Below are 15,489 nucleotides of genomic sequence, written 5' to 3'. Positions count from 1 at the left end.
CGCTGCTGCAGCCCCTCAACCTTTTCTGCCGCCAGCCCCCTGCTGTGGCCGTTTGGTTGCCACCCTCATTTGGGGCAGGCCTTGCTCTCTCCCTGTGATGGGGAGGAATGAGGTGGGAGGCGGGACCTCTCGACCATGGGACACCTGCTATTTCCTGGTCTCAGAGTCAGTCTTGGTCTTGGGAGGATAACACAGAAGGGACAAGAGGGCTTTTTCCCTACAAAATTCCGCACACTTGTCATTCCAAAGGGCAGGTGAGTTTGAGCCAGCGGGGCTGCGGGCGCTCTCACGGAGGGAGCCGGGTCCTGCACGCCTGCCTTTGTTTGGGAACAGCACAGGGAGGGCCCACGGGAAGAGGCAGTCTGGGGACCAAGCTCGATGCACCTCCCCCACGGGACTGCATCTCTGGGGTTTTCTTCTTGGTCCAGGGGCACCCCAAAACCCTGCCGTCCAGCCCCCTTCTTTGTGGGATTTGTTCTCCTCTAACAGATGGCAGGAGCAGCATGTCAGGGGCATTCTGTAATTGTTGGCTTTCTATGGCTTTTTTAATTCAGCAGTTAATGTGTTTAACTGAAGACACACAAATACACTGTCCATCATAATCCGACACGCGCAGCGCTAAGAAATAACTTACCTTCCCCACCTGCCCTGGAGGCTCCTAATCCTTTTTCCTTTCTAACTAAAGCGTGGGTTTCATGCCTTCATGATGCCCCAGGCTTCCATCTAATCCCTAGAAGCTGGGGAGCTCCCAGGGGTGAGCTGTTTCCAATGGGAAGAGGCAGACCCCTGAAAACGGGGTTCTCCTTCACCCCACCTGCCGTCTCTAGTCTTCTCCCAAGAAGACACCTCACAACTTGCACCTGGGGGTCCGTGGGGGTTGCTAGAAGCTGCAGGCCATTCTTCCTCAGTTTGGACCCGCAGGACTCGGGGTACCCTCTGTCCCCAGGCCCGCAGTGAGGCTTCAGTAGAGGGGCCAGGTGTGGGAGACCCTCATTTAGGAAGCCTTAAATAAGATGAGACTTTGTAACAAGTAAATTGATTTACATTAAAGGCTGGAAAGGGAGAGATCTCCTCCCCATCTCATCAAAAAGAGAAGGAAATAAGCCATCAGTAAGCCATCTTCCTGCCCTCCTGGCTCTGCTGTCTTCCCCCGCCAGGGACAGGATGAAAGTCACACTTTCCAGATCCCAGATAGATGTGTGTTTGCCAGGGAGGCTGTCCACACCTGAAGGCTGGGGCCCCAGCCCTGCCGGCCCCATTCCCTGGGACTGGCCACCCTGTCTCCCAAGGGGCAGAGGGGCCTTTCGAGTCTGCTCTGTGCCCAGCCACCTGATGGGGAGTGCACAGCTGCCCTTCATGCCCTCCTCCCATGGAGTGTCCTAACAGGCAGACTTCTCCGTCATCTTTCCCGTTGGGGTTAATTTGTTGATTTAACCTCTCATTCAAGTCGATGGGAGATTGTTCTGGTTTCATGGCACTTAGTTCACAGCGGCTCCTTTCTCTGAATCACTTTTTGAAGTTCGGTTGGGGCGGTTCCCGCCGGCACCGCTGCCTCAACTGCAGGAATGCGTTACCCTTCCTGCTGCTCAGATAAATAAGGCAGGCAGGTCACGGCCTTTCCAGCGCCCATCCTGTCTGAGACAGCAGAGACACCCTGTAGTGCATCACTGACCTTTCTCAACAGCCAAAGGTCAGTTTGGAAGACCAAGAAGCTAGCACCACAGAGACGGGTGATGGGCTTGGGCCCTGCACCCTCCCACCCTGTTTACTGGGCTGAGGGTGTTTGTGGACCTTACGAGGTCTGAGCAGGTGGTGAATAAATACGGCCCTGTGGCTTCCGCAGGGCTGTCTCCAGCTGCCCTTTTCCTTCCTTTCTGGCAAGCACCTCCGGCGCTCCACATGTAAACTCGCCACGGGTGAGGGGCTCCTCAGAGCATCTGCCCTGGGCCAGGCTTGGATTCCTCAGCTCCTGTGGCTGCCTGGGACACTCACAAGCCACCCTACCTGGACCCTACAGTGCCTGGGGAAGAACTGGGGTGGGGAGCACCCTGCCCACCTTGCCCCAGGCCCTGTACCCTGCTGCACACCCCAACCCAGGCCCTGCACTATCCGCTTGGGCAGAGCAGCAAAAGTCAGATGATGTATCTCCCAGGTACCAGCCTCAGTCATCCCAGAAGACGAGGCTTTCGTGGTTCCTAAGAATGAACTCTCTTTTCTGAGATGATTTCCGAAGAGGGGGTCAGTAGATTCGGGGAGGAGCTTTGCGGTGGGTCTCAGGAATCCTGGAACCTGGGGCCCTGAACAAGTCACTTAGCTGCTGTGTGCCTCAGTTTCCCTACTTACCAAAGGAGTAAAATGTGCTGCATCTGGCCAACATTCTTTTCTGGGAAAACATGCGAGGAGAGGAAGTGTGTTACTGAGCGCGGCGAGAAGCCCTCGCAGTGCTGACGGACAGCAGGGACCTCCCGGGGACCCAGCGGGCACCCCTGGGCTCCTTCCAGCAGACACCGGGTTTCTTTTTGGATTTCAGCCAGGCGGGGTCGAGTGGCCGAAGGGAGAGAGCAGAGTACAGGCTCGATGGTGGGGGTGGAAGCTGAGCATGGAGCAAGACCCCGGCTGGCCACTCACTGAGCAGCTTGGCCTCTGAGCCCAGACTCCTCATCCACAGACTGGGTGTTGCGGCCATCGCAGCCGAGTCGGTAAAGGGCCTCGCCTGGGTCTGTGACGTGCAGAAAGGGATCAGTCGGTGTTGCTGATTGTGCAGAGGAGGACGTGGAGGAGGGGTGGGCAGCCCTAGCATTCCCAGACATGAAGGCTGCATGTGAACATACGTGCACGTGTGCCCACTCACATCCACACAGGCACACCCTCACACAGCACCCACGTGTCTCACACTCACGCCCACATGGTGGAATGGGTTGAGCTATGGCACACGGCTGCACTTCCTGCCGTATCTTGAAGGCTTTTTGCGTGACTGTTTTATAACTTGTGTATTTTAACAGCTTTATTGAGGTATAGTTTGCATACTGTAAAATATATTCCTCTAAAGCGAAATGTTTCATAAACTTCAGAGCATTTAGGAACTGTGCAGCCATCACTGCCATCCGACCGCCCCCAGAGGAAACCTCGCCCCTCTGCAGTCCCTGCTGCCAGCTCCCTGGCCCCAAAGATGCTGCCTTTGCTGGATGTCTCAGAATGCAGCCAGGCCTTTTGCATCCAGCTTCTCCCTCGCAGTGGGATGTTTAGACCCGTGCCTGTGTCAGTTCTGCCTTCCTTTTCACCACGGAACAGCATTCCCACATTGTTTTCTAAAACCTGTGCTTTGTGGACCTAGAGCTCCGAAGCTTGAGTTCTAGAATGTTCTCAGCAGGCCTCTATCTATCTCATGATAGAGGATGGAAACCAGCCGTCCAGAAGAAGGGAGAGTTGGGCCGAGGAGGACTCCAGGGCTCAGCCATGAGGAGACCCGGGCGGTGGCCTCATCTTCCTCGTGGCCTCTGCCTGTCCACTGCCCGGCCCTGACATCACGAACGTGGCAGGCCAGCCTCTTCCATCACGAACAGGCCAGTCGAGAAGACAAGACATTCAGAGGTGGGGTCAGTGTTGGGGCCTGGTCACGCCTCTGCCTTCTCAGGGTGCAAAGTTGTCTTCTTGATGAGCTGAGGACAGAGGTTCTGGTGTCCCCTCAGTGCCCTGGCGGGAGGTACTCATGGCGACCACCCTTGCCTTGGAGCCTCAGCACGTTTTCAGGAAAAAGCCGCGCTCTCCCAGGAATACAACGGGGGCTTCCCAAGCCCAGCTCTCCCTGGCACTCGGATGGATGGCGGCCTTCACTGGAGGACTGAACCTCAACAGTGTGGCCCTGAGACTCTGGGTGGGAAGGAAGGAGCTGGGGCCAGGGACGTCCTGCTTTGACGAGAATCCATTTATTGTGTTTATCAATACAAATGTGGAGTTTCCATTCCTTTTCCTTTTCTTCTCACTAATGATGTTTGGAGCTCATTGGCCCACGGTCACCTGTAACACACCAGTGCCCACACACACCAGCACCTGCACACACGTGGGGAACCATCGCTTTGATCATTAGTGCGCCCAGCACAACTCCCCACCGTGTCCCCGGCTCTCCCCACCGAGGGGTCCTGGTGCCTGTTGTCCCCTCTGTGCTGTGTGTGCCGGTGGTGTTCTGCCACCCCCCAACCCTGGCCCCTGCCTGCCCTCTGCCACTGTCCTGCGCCCAGGCATCCTGAGAGGTGCAGCTGCTGCCGCCCTTCCTGATACGCCGGCACTGTGACTCCAGGCAGCGGCTGAGGGCACCCGGCACGGGGACGAGCTGCTCAGGCGCCAGTGGCACAGGGCCATGAGAATCCAGCCTCTGCTCTCTGGGGCTTTTTTTTTTTTTTGCCATTTTTAAAACTTTTTGTGCTCTCAGCTAAAGGGGTCCCCACATCTTCCATAGTGAACAGCTTTACATTTGCTGTGGAGAGAAAAGAGACCACCACTGCTGTCTTGGGCACACATGTGTGGCCTCGAGGGTCTGGGAAGGACCTGGATCTGAGCGGAGGGAGGGAGGGGAGCCAGTGTCAGTCCAGGGTCTGGGGAAGGTGAGGCCTGAGCCTCCTAAATCTTCTAAACCCACCGGGCCGGGCCTTAGGGCAGCTGGAGTGCGAATTTCCTAAACCCACCGGGCCAGGCCTTAAGGCGGCTGGAGTGCGAATTTCCTAAGATGAACAACGGCCCGTCCGGAGGTCCAGACCCCTTACTAGAGGAAGGTCCCAGAGCATCCCAGACTCCATGGCAGGAAACCGATGGAACTCACGGCTGAGGACAGAATTCCACAGCCCAGGCCCGTGGGAACTGCCTCTCCTGACCTGCAGCGCCCAAAGGTCTGGGTGGTCCCAGGGCCAGGCAGGATCCTGGGGTCCCTTCCCCACCTAACGCTGTGCCACAGAGCTCGAAGGCGTTGCTCATCTCTGCTGAGCGGCCTCAGGGGCTCCAGGCTCTGCGGGAGATGTCCCCACCCCTCGTGCTGATGCACCCGGCTGCTGTCCACGCAAGCCAGGACCCCCTTCCTGGCCTTCCAGCTGCTGCAGGCAGGAAGGGATTTGCTGGCCCTGGGCAAGGAAGGAAGTGTCCTCAATTTCCAGCCCCTAAAGGGAGCCAGGGTCCCTCCTGGCAGAACCTGTCCAGGAACGGCAGCTGTGCTGCTTCCTGAGGTCGATAACAGGTGCCACAGGAGGTGTGTGGGTCAGGGTGCCCACCCAGGCTGCCTTCCTCCCGCCCTCCTCGTCCTCCCCTGCTGCTGCTCCATCATCCCCAGCAGCCCTGGCTCTGGCATCTGTGCCCATGGGGTTTGCATAGCCCTCTCCACATTACAGAAGAAGGAGCAGGCACCCTGAGGAGCTAGGGGTTGTCAGGTGGGGGAGTTGGGTCCTGTCTCCCCCAGCCTAGTTCTCACGGGGCCCACACCGAGGCTGGCTGCTGAGCTACCCTGCATGGGAGTGCTGCATGGCGGGTGCCCAGCCTGAGGTTGTTTATTTGCATTCCTGGCGCCCTCCACACACCCAGCTATTTGCAGCTCTGACCCTTGTCCTGGCTTGGTCATGCTGGATTCCCAGCCCAGGCTTCCCTCTCAATTCCCTTCCCAGTGAGAAGCTCGGCAAGGGCGGGTCCCGGAAAGCACAGCTGTGATCTGGGAGGTGCTGAGCACCCACCTGCGACCCATGGCGGGGGAGGGTCGAGTAACGACAGCATGGCGGTGCCCCCGAGAGGGAGGGGCATAGACCCCGCCCGGACAAACCCTGACACGTTCCCTCCTTCAGGGGCGCGATGTATGCAACCCAGTTCTGAGAGGCCTGCATGCAGTCAGCAGGAGCCGACCCTGGGAATGGACGCAATGGCCTCGGAACACAGGGATGTCCTCGTGCTGCTGCCCAGCCGGGAGCAACTGCGGCTGGCCGTGGGGGTGAGCAGGGCCCTGGGTGGCCGTGGGGGTAAACAGAGCTGTGGGGGTGAGCAGGGCTCTGGGTGGCCGTGGGGGTGAGCAGAGCCATGGGGGTGAGCAGGGCCCTGGGTGGCCATGGGGGTGAGCAGGGCCCTGGATGGCCTTGGGAGTAAACAGAGCCATGGGGGTGAGGAGGGCCCTGGGTGGCCATGGGGGTGAGCAGGGCTGTGGGGGTGAGCAGAGCCATGGGGGTGAGCAGGGCCCTGGGTGGCCATGGGGGTGAGCAGGGCTGTGGGGGTGAGCAGGGCCATGAGGGTGAGCAGAGCCATGGGGGTGAGCAGGGCCGTGAGGGTGAGCAGAGCCGTGGGGGTGAGCAGAGCCATGGGGGTGAGCAGGGCCGTGAGGATGAGCAGAGCCATGGGAGTGAGCAGGGCTGTGAGGGTGAGCAGAGCCGTGGGGGTGAGCAGGGCCGTAGGAGTGAGCAGGGGTATGGGGTGAGCAGAGCCTCAGGACACAGCCTGTGTATGGGAAGTCCCTGGACCGCCTCACTCTGCTTAGGCCAGGTGTCTGTGAGGTGTCAAGGGCCAGCCCTTTCACTGGGCCCGTGAAGGAAACATCCCTGATAGACGTTGCTGTGAGAAATAAGTTTATGGTTCAGCACATCCTTCCCAGGAGGGAGCGCTGAGGGAAGAGCACCAGGAAGCCGGTTTCCAAGGAGCAGCTCCTGTCTTGGGTTCAGACGTCACCATCTCTATGCTTCTCTATTTCCTTTTCTTTTCCCTTTCCCCCATTTTGTCTACCTGTTTTAGTTGAGTTTGTGGCGACAGGAGTTGAGATGGTACTTTCATTTTAATGATTAATGTGGATAATGAAAATGTGGCAATTAAAATGAGAGTGGTTTGTTGAAGAACGATGACTTTCTGCATAGCTAATGTATCAATGCTACCTGGAATGGAGTATGACTTGCTAGTAATATCCTGGTTCAAGTCCCCTGGGAATCTGGGAGTCTCTTGTCTGCTTCGGGATAGAGTTCTGTGTTTACGTAAACGCCCACATCAATGTTTGTGGCAAAATCTTCCCCAAGACTCTGTGTCCCCACCCAGCAACGAGAAGCTGGAGTTGAGCTAATGGGGGATGTCCTGTAGTTTCCTGGGGTCCCCAGTAGTACCTCGGGCTGGGGGAGGGGTCATAAGAGGACCTGTTGCGGGGAAGATGCTGGGGCTTTGGCCCCCTACCCCATAAGAGCTGGAACTTTTAGGTTTCTTGCACTGAACTTCACGGTAAGATTTTAACTGAGGGATCATGCAGCCAGAACATAGTGAACCGCCTGTTCTGAACAGGTGAATCGTGCTCATCTGCTTTTGACGGAGCTCCCTGAAGTGCCTCTGCAACTCCTGTGGCCCCTGCTGGGCCCGGTAAGTTGGCAACTACAGAGCCACTTCCTATCGGGGTGTGCGCACATCTGTGTCTGCAGTTGGACAGGAACCCCTCACTGGGTTGTGCAGTCATCTATGTCTGCAGTTAGACAGGAACCCCCCCACAGGGTGTGTGCACATCTGTGTCTGCAGTTGGACAGGAACCCCTCATTGGGGTGTGCAGTCGTCTATGTCTGCAGTTAGACAAGAACCCCCCCCATCGGAGTGTGTGCACATCTGTGTCTGCAGTTGGACAGAAACCCCCTATTGAGGTGTGCACACATCTGTGTCTGCAGTAGGAGAGGAACCCTCTATTGGGGTGTGCACACATCTCTGTCTGCAGTAGGAGAGGAACCCTCTGTTGGGGTGTGCACACATCTCTGTCTGCAGTAGGACAGGAACCCTCTGTTGGGGTGTGCACGCATCCGTATCTACAGTTGGACAGGAACCCTCTATTGGGGTGTATACTCGTGTGTATCTGTAGTTAGACAGGGAATGCTCTATTGGAGTGTGTGCACGCCTGTGTCTGCAGTTAGACAGGAACCCTGTATTCAACCAAATATGTGTCAAGCCCAGTTATTAGAAAGGGATGGGCTGGGAAGACCCTCACTGAAGATCTGTGTTACCGTCATTGTGGGGCCTGCCCCTCACCACGTTAAGCAGACAATAATCATATTAGTCTGTTCTCACGCTGCTAATAAAGACATACCCAAGACTTGGTAATTTATAAAGGAAAGAGGTTTAATTGACTCACAGTTCCACATGGCTGGGGAGGCCTCAGGAAACTTACAGTCATGGCAGAAGGCACCTCTTCACAGGGTGGCAGGAGAGAGACTGAGTGCCCAGCGAAGGGGGAAGTGCCTTATAAAACCATCAGATCTCATGAGAACTCTCTCACTATCATGAGAACCGGATGGGGGAACCACCCCCGTGATTCAGTCACCTCCCACCGGGTCACTCTCACAGCACAGGAAGATTAGGAGAACTACAATTCAAGATGCGATTTGGGTGGGGACACAGCCAAACCAAATCAATAAGGAAGTCAGTCTTACAGTAACTCAGGATTAACTCAGGATTAGTAAGCTGGATACTCATTTGACTTGAAACATGCAAATGAAGAATCTCAAAATGGCCTCCTGCAGATCCAGCTGCCCCAGCTGTGCCCTGCTGTGAGGTTTCCTCTTGGAGCCCCAAGTGAGGGTCCTCGGGAGAGTCTGAGAGCAGAGCGCGCGGCTACTGTCCTGCACCCTCCGTCACAGGCTTGGCGCCCTGCGATTCTGCCTGAGAACGCGGCCTCTGCTGCCCGGTGACCAGGGATGGGCCCCAGCGCTGCAACAGACAGGACTCAGGAAGAGCTCTGCAGGGGATGCCCGCCAATCCCATCCATGCCGGGGCTGAACAGGCGTGAAGTAGTGTCACATGCGAGACGCCGGAAATGCGGACACGGGACGCCGGAAATGCGGACACGGGACACCGGAAATGTGGAGACCGGGCACCGGAAATGTGGACACGGGACGCCGGAAACAGGGACGCGCGCCAGACGCTGGGTGTTTAGAGGCTGCCGTGAGAGGCTCAGCTGTAGGAACACTGTTGGGATCACTCGCATCAATTGGGCGATGGATGATGTGAGACACCGATGCTCGCGCTCATGGGGAACCAAGCATTCATTTGTGCCGTGCGAGGACAGAGCCCAGAGGGCGGCCCTGGAGGTGACGCTGCATCATGTGTCCCTGACTGGTCTCGGGAAATCCTCACACCAGAGACAGACAGGGATGGAGGGCAACCCTGATCCAGAGCACCCCACCCCCTCCACCCTCACTTCCCGGCACTCACAGGCACTCTGATGGGCATGCAGCCGTGTTTAGCTTTGGGAGAGAGTGAGAGACCCATACCTGCAGGGGATGCCTGACTGGGTCGTCCACCTGGTGCCCCGCTGGGCCTCGTTTGCTGAGGTGGCCTCCCTGGGGACAGGTGCCGGCCCCTCCCTGAACCCCTCCCCACCTCTTTTGCAGGTGAAGGCTACTGGCCGCGAGCTTTTCCAGCAAGTGTGCAACGTGGCGAGCATCAGAGACGCCCAGTTCTTTGGCCTCTGTGTGGTCAGAAGTAAGCATCGCTCAGTCCCCACCTGCAGGAATGTCCAGGGGCCGCATCTGCTGGAGGTCAAGGGGGTGGGCACACCACACACATCCATAATGTACACAGTTACATACCACTCTCATATGTACACATGCACACACCATGCACAATGCACACAGTTACACACCACTCACATGCACACACCACACACGTGCAGGTACACACCATTCGCACCATGTACACATGCACACACCACACACATGCACAGTGCACACAGTTACACACCACTTGCACGTGTACACATGCACACGCCACACACGTGCAGTTACACACCACTCACACTTGTACACATGCATGCACCACACACATGCACACAGTTACACACCACTCACATGTGCACATGCACAAACCACACACATGCACACAATTACACACCACTCGCACGTACACATACATACACCACACACATGCACACACACACACCAGTCACACATGTACACATGCGCGCACCACACACATGCAGTTACACACCACTCACACATGTACACATGCACACACCACACCTGCACAATGCCGATTGTGCTGTTCTGGGGGGCAGTTGGCTCCAGGGGCTTCTGGAAACCTCTGTGCAGTAGCAGGACCCTGGATCTATGTGAATTCTTACCTGGAGTTCTAGTACATGCAGACGGCAGGTGGAGGGGAGTGGGGCCGGCCCCCTGGGCTCCACAGACCCTGCAGCTGGATTGTGTCACATGGAAGAGCCGTGAGAACCCAAAGTGCTTCATGTGCACTTTTTGCTGCCCCAGGAAGTGAGTGGCAGTGCCTGTATCCAGTCTTACTAAGGACTGGTGGCTTCTCGTCCATAGTGGGGGCTTGAGGTTGGCAGCACAGACAAGCCCTGGCCCCCTCTCCCCAGCCAAGATGAGGGAGGCTACATGGGGCATGGACAGATGGAGATGAAGCTCAGTGCTGACCAGCGGTGGCTGAATATCCCCGTCTTGCTGCCTGGGGAGGACAGGGCTGAGCTGACCTCTCCCAAGCTCTCCCCAGAACAAGTCGGCCTCTGTCTAGGGGAGTGAGTGAGCTGGGGACCCTGCACGGGACACTGGGACCCACACTCCATCCTCCCAGTGTCTGCAGCGCCTTGTCAGGGGCTGTGAAGGGAGCGTGAGATTTTAGGATCCTTCTGGACGAAGCCGTCTTGCTGCGACCGTCCCGCGTGGTGCCCTGGGGTTCCATCCCAAGTTTCTCTTCTGACCATCGTGAGTGTGGACAGGAGCCAGCCCTTCCCTCAGTGCAGGTGGCCCCGGCCCCTTCTGTGCCTCAAAGTAGAGGCGAGAGTGCCCCTGTCTCAGTCTCCTCCTTCCCTAATCTCTGCCTGGAGCAGAACCCTAGCTCCATCTCAGGGCTGCTCTGGGGGCTGTGGGACCCCTGGGCAGTGTGGAAGGAGGACCCTGGGGGGCAGAGGGAATAAGATGGGGTCCAGCAGGCCAGCCTTTCTGATGTGACCTCATGCATTTAGACCCAGTCCTGAGTCCCCCAGGGGACCCTGAGTGGGCACCATGAGCCCCTGAGGGCAGGTGTGGATCTGGGGCTTCCTGTGTCAGACTCTCCAGGCAGGGTGGGGAGCAGGGAGAGCTGGAGGGCGCCTCCCTTTGCTGCTGTGTTTGTCAGGCAGCCCCCACCCGATTCCAGTCTCCAGCAGCTTCACTTGGTGTTGCGGGGGGGTGACTGGGGGTGGGGAGGTGGGAAACTACACCCAGCACTGGGCTTACACCCGGGAGCAGCAGATGTCAGTCTTGCTGTCAAGGTTGAATACTGGTGGACTTTTCCCAGTTTTCAGGGAAGTTCTGGCCCAGTTGATATGTTTGTCCACAGCTGCCATTCATGCCACCCTGTGCAGGAGCCCAGTCAAAACACGTAGCTTCCCAGACCCCGTGTCCCCAGGGGAACCTGAGCCATCTGAGGGCTGTGGACAGAAGTCTCCAGGCCCCACTTTTAATCACAGTGAGAGTCACTCAGGGGAGGGCGGGATGTTGACTTTGGGGAGTCCAGTTTTGCTATTCGGTTTTGTGGTTGGTGTCAACTCACTGTGATTTTAGAAATGAAAAGAAAATTAGTCTGGACGGAATGAGGGAAGAAAGTTCAAGCGTCCCAACCCTGTTCTTGGCATCTTTTATTTCTTAAAGGCTTAAAGTCTCTTTAACAGCCAAAAAACAAATCGAGGGCGGGGCGGGGATTGGGGGGAATTCAGGGGCTGCCTGCAAAACCCGGGCCAGGACCCATCGCTTTGGTTGTGCATCATGTTCATCACCGCCGGACGTTCACCGACATGTTGGAGCCGCCGTGTTTGGGGGGCGAGCTCTGGTCCGTGCTCCACTCTGCTTCATCTGTGCCCAAGTTCTCGGCACTGAGGCTTCCCTGCTCTCCCAAGGCGAGAAAAGCCCCAGGGCATCCCCCTCCCTATGGGAGGCCCTGCACAGGGCGGGTCGCTGTGGTTGAGAGGGCCTCTGGGAGACGTGGTTCGCAAGGCGACCGCAGGTGTGAGGGCACGGGGAGTTCAGCCCTATCCAGAGTTCAGGCACAGCCCCTGATGTCCCCGAAACCTAGAGACAGCAGGTGGTGTTGGGGGGTTCTGAGGGTGGAGTGTGGGGGTCCCCCAGAGGTCCAGTGGCAGCTCCTTGGGGAAGGACCTCCCCTCCCAGCAGGGGGTGCGGGGCAGGGCGTCTCTCCTATTGCCCAGGAATCCATCACCCAGGCGGGGCAGGTTCCCGGTGGCCAAGGATTCTCCCGGTTTATGTGCTGATGATCCTCGGTGTTGGGGAATTGCAGACAGGTCATGAAGCGGGCAGCCCCGGCTTGGACGCCATCGGCTGGCTTCTAACCCTGTTTCCCTTTCGACTGAGGCACAGTGTCCGTGTCATCAGCTGCCCAGATGCTAAGGGGAGAGCTCACGGGCATTTGCCGTGTGTCTGAGCACAAGGGCCAGCAGTGGGGAGGCCCGGGAGGCAGGAGGCAGGGGTCCTTGAGTCCTGAAGGTCAGCGCAGGATGAGGGCCTGCAGCGCTGGGACAGCCTTGAGCAACAGGAGGGGCTGGGAGGGTGGCCTGGAACAGCTCCCACTGGCGGCCAGGCAGGTGCACACAAAGGGAGATTACTGGCTCATCAGCCAGTGTTTGCCTTGTCTTTACCCTGCGGAGGGAGTTCCCAGGTGGGAGGGCTTTCCGACTCCTGCCAACCAACCCTTTCTCCCTGTCCCCTTGACACTGGACATTTGAGACAGCCTGTGGCCGAGCTCACTGGCCTCAGGGACAAGAAAGGAATCTGGGGTCACCTTTCCTCCTGGTGATCCAGGAATCCGCCTCTGCAGGAGGACAGACTCAGAACCAGCCCCTCAACCTCCCTGGCGCTGCGGCTTGGCACCTCCACCCAGCAGAGCCCTGTGGCCCCAGGGCCTTCTCGACCCGAGGACACCCTTCTTGGTTCTGGCCAGAGCCCTTGCTTTGGAGATTTGGACTTTTTAAATGGGAAGTGCTTGGATTTCTTACTTTAATTATCTCTTAAGTTGTAAATTGTGTACATTTTTGAGACATTTTGTGAATTGTGTACATTTTTGAGGCCTGTAGCAAAAAACAAGAGATGCGATTTGGGGCTTGGATATAGAGGCAAGGCAAAATAAGACAGAGACAGAGAGGAATAGAGAGAGAGTGGGCTCCACCTGGCCTGGCCTTGGCCCTCGCTGCCTGGAGATTGCTCCTGTGGCAGTGAGCGAGGGTGCCGGTGTCCAGCCCCTTGGCCAGCCCTGCAGGAGTCTCGTGCTGTCACACCAGTGTCAAGGGTAGCAGGGCACAGTGGGGGAAGTTCAGGCCTTTTGTTCAATCAACAGGCACCTGTGGACTCCATGGTGTGTCCTGATCTGCCTGCCGGGAGCTGAGAGGACGACTCTCACCGGGAAGAGAGTGAGGAGGCTCTGGAGGGTGCATGTGGTCCCCACCCTGCTGGGTTCAGGGGAGCCTGTAGCCAACGCCAGAATCTCCCCTTCCGGCAGCAAGATGCCTGTCCTCCAGCAGACAGTCATGTGCCAGTCAAGGCTCTCCAGAGAAGCAGGACAAGTAGGACGCGCACGCACACTCCTGACAGATGTATGCGTATGTGTATGTCTGTATACACGTATTCTTCTGATCCCATTTCTCTCTACAGATAGTGTGTGTGTGTATAGATACATAGAGGGAGAAAGAGAGAAGCTGATTTATTGTAAAGAACTGGCTCATATGATTGTTGGAGGCTGGCAAGTCTCAAATCTGCAGGGCAGGCTGGAGACCCAGGGAGAGCCACTGTTGCCATCTTGGGTCCGAGGGCCGTCAGGAGACAGAGTTCCTTCCTCCAGAGGGGACCTCAGTCTTTCCCTGTTAGTCCTCCAACCGACTAGACGAGGCTCACCCACAGTATGAAGGTCATCTGCTTTACTCAAAGTCTACTGATGTCAATGTCTCCCTCCCTCCCTCCTCCCCTCCCTCTCTCCCTTCCTTCCTTCCTTCTTTCCTTCCTTCCTTCTTTCCTTCCTTCCTTCCTTCCTTCTTTCTTTCCTTCCTTCCTTCTTTCTTTCCTTCCTTCCTTCCTTCATCTCACTCTGCCACCCAGGCTGGAATGCAGTGCTATGGTCATGGCTCAGGTGGATCCTCTGGCCTCAGCCTCCTGAGTGGCTGGGACTGCAGATGCATACCACAACAGCCAGATGCCTTTTGTATTTTTTTGTGGAGTCGGGTCTCATTATGTTGCCCAGGCTGGTCTCAAACTGCTGGGCTCATGCAATCCACCTGCCTCTGCCTCCCAAAGTTCTGGGATTACAGGCATGAGCCACCACACCCAGCCTGAGTGTCACCTTCATCTTAAGAATGTCTTCACAGTGACATCTAGACTGCTTTGACCATACAGCGGGGCACTGTGGCCGGGCTAAGAAGGGTGCGCCCATCACCAGAGGTGATGATGTCTGCTGTCCCACTTCTAGGGGTGCAGGGATTTAGGGGGACAGTGATGATTTTGAGAAACAAGTGGTTTCATCTTCTAGATCGGTGTTGCCGCAAGTATTGTTCTCGTAGTGTTTGAGGTTAAGTCCTAGGAAGTACTAAGCTTAAGGAGTTCATTTTCTGTCCTGCTTATTATGATTTGAGATGGAGTTGGTAAGGATACAGTGGGGTGATTTAGGTAATGAATGTACAAATAAAAGGCCTTTTGCTGACCTTACCGAGGCAAAGGTAACCCCAGATCCTTTAGCAAACATTGCTAAACATCTGCCATTCATGCTGCAAACACTGAGTTCAAGCTCGAGTACCCAAATGGTGAATTCGGGGGAGTCAGGACCAGAGAATGGTGATCTAGACCTTTTCACTCGGCATTTGCTTAGACCAGGCATTGGCAGACTTTTTCTGTAAAAGGCCACATAGTAAATATTTTGACTTTGCAGTACGAAAGCAGCTATGGACATGATGTAATAGAATGATTGTGGCTGTCTTCCAACAAGATTTTATTAACAAGAGCGAGTGGGTGCTGGGGTTTGGCCTGGGGCCCTGGTTTGCTAACCCCTGGCTCTGAGGGTCCTTGGCCTGTTATGGGGTGGGGTGGGGACTCCCCTAGGAACAGCCTCTGCAAGTCTGGGCCTCCCTGTCTGTGAGATGGGGGTAGATAACAGTGCCATCAGGTTGAAGATGTAGGGATTGGTTCAGAGTCTTTAGCACAGAGCATGGCACCCAGTGTCTAAGCAGTGAGTTGTTGTGGTTGTTACCGATGAGCCAAGTGTTTGATCCTCCCTGACACAAAAGTAAACTGGGGCTGGTGACACCTTGGAGCCTCCCCCTGGGTCTAACGCCGTCTAGAAGAGCCGGGTACTAAGGATTAGAAAGACAGGCAGGGCGGAGAGGGGCCGAGCCAGGCACCCGGCCCTGTGATGCCCTTTCTGCAGGCCTCTGTGGGTAAGTCTTCCTCACTGGTGTCTTCATTTATCTGCAGACGTGCTAGCACTTGGGGATGGAGTATCTTCATATGTAATGCAGGTGGCTAT

The 15,489-nt window shown here is 56.5% G+C and overlaps 1 protein-coding gene across 4 annotated transcripts in view; it reads left to right on the top strand.

Moving 5' to 3' along the window:
- The first annotated feature begins 3,385 nt into the window (after positions 1-3,385).
- Positions 3,386-15,489, top strand: part of FRMD1 (FERM domain containing 1) — a 56,919-nt gene continuing 44,815 nt past the window's right edge. Inside the window, exons 1-3 of one of the 4 annotated variants that reach the window (XM_057302654.2) lie at positions 3,386-3,591; positions 5,820-5,962; positions 9,369-9,459. In XM_057302654.2, the coding sequence (XP_057158637.1) occupies positions 3,396-3,591; positions 5,820-5,962; positions 9,369-9,459 (430 nt within the window). In that variant the 5' untranslated portion in view covers positions 3,386-3,395. Of the gene's footprint in view, positions 3,592-5,749; positions 5,963-8,865; positions 9,066-9,368; positions 9,460-15,489 lie in introns of those variants that run through there. The other 3 variants (XM_003820205.6, XM_055114438.3, XM_055114440.3) reach the window with 3 other exon arrangements.

The sequence above is a fragment of the Pan paniscus genome, chromosome 5 (genome assembly GCF_029289425.2).
Source record: "Pan paniscus chromosome 5, NHGRI_mPanPan1-v2.0_pri, whole genome shotgun sequence".
NCBI lineage: Eukaryota > Metazoa > Chordata > Mammalia > Primates > Hominidae > Pan > Pan paniscus.
The sequence above is the reverse complement of the archived record's forward strand: the minus strand, read 5'-3'. Positions and strand labels throughout refer to the sequence as shown.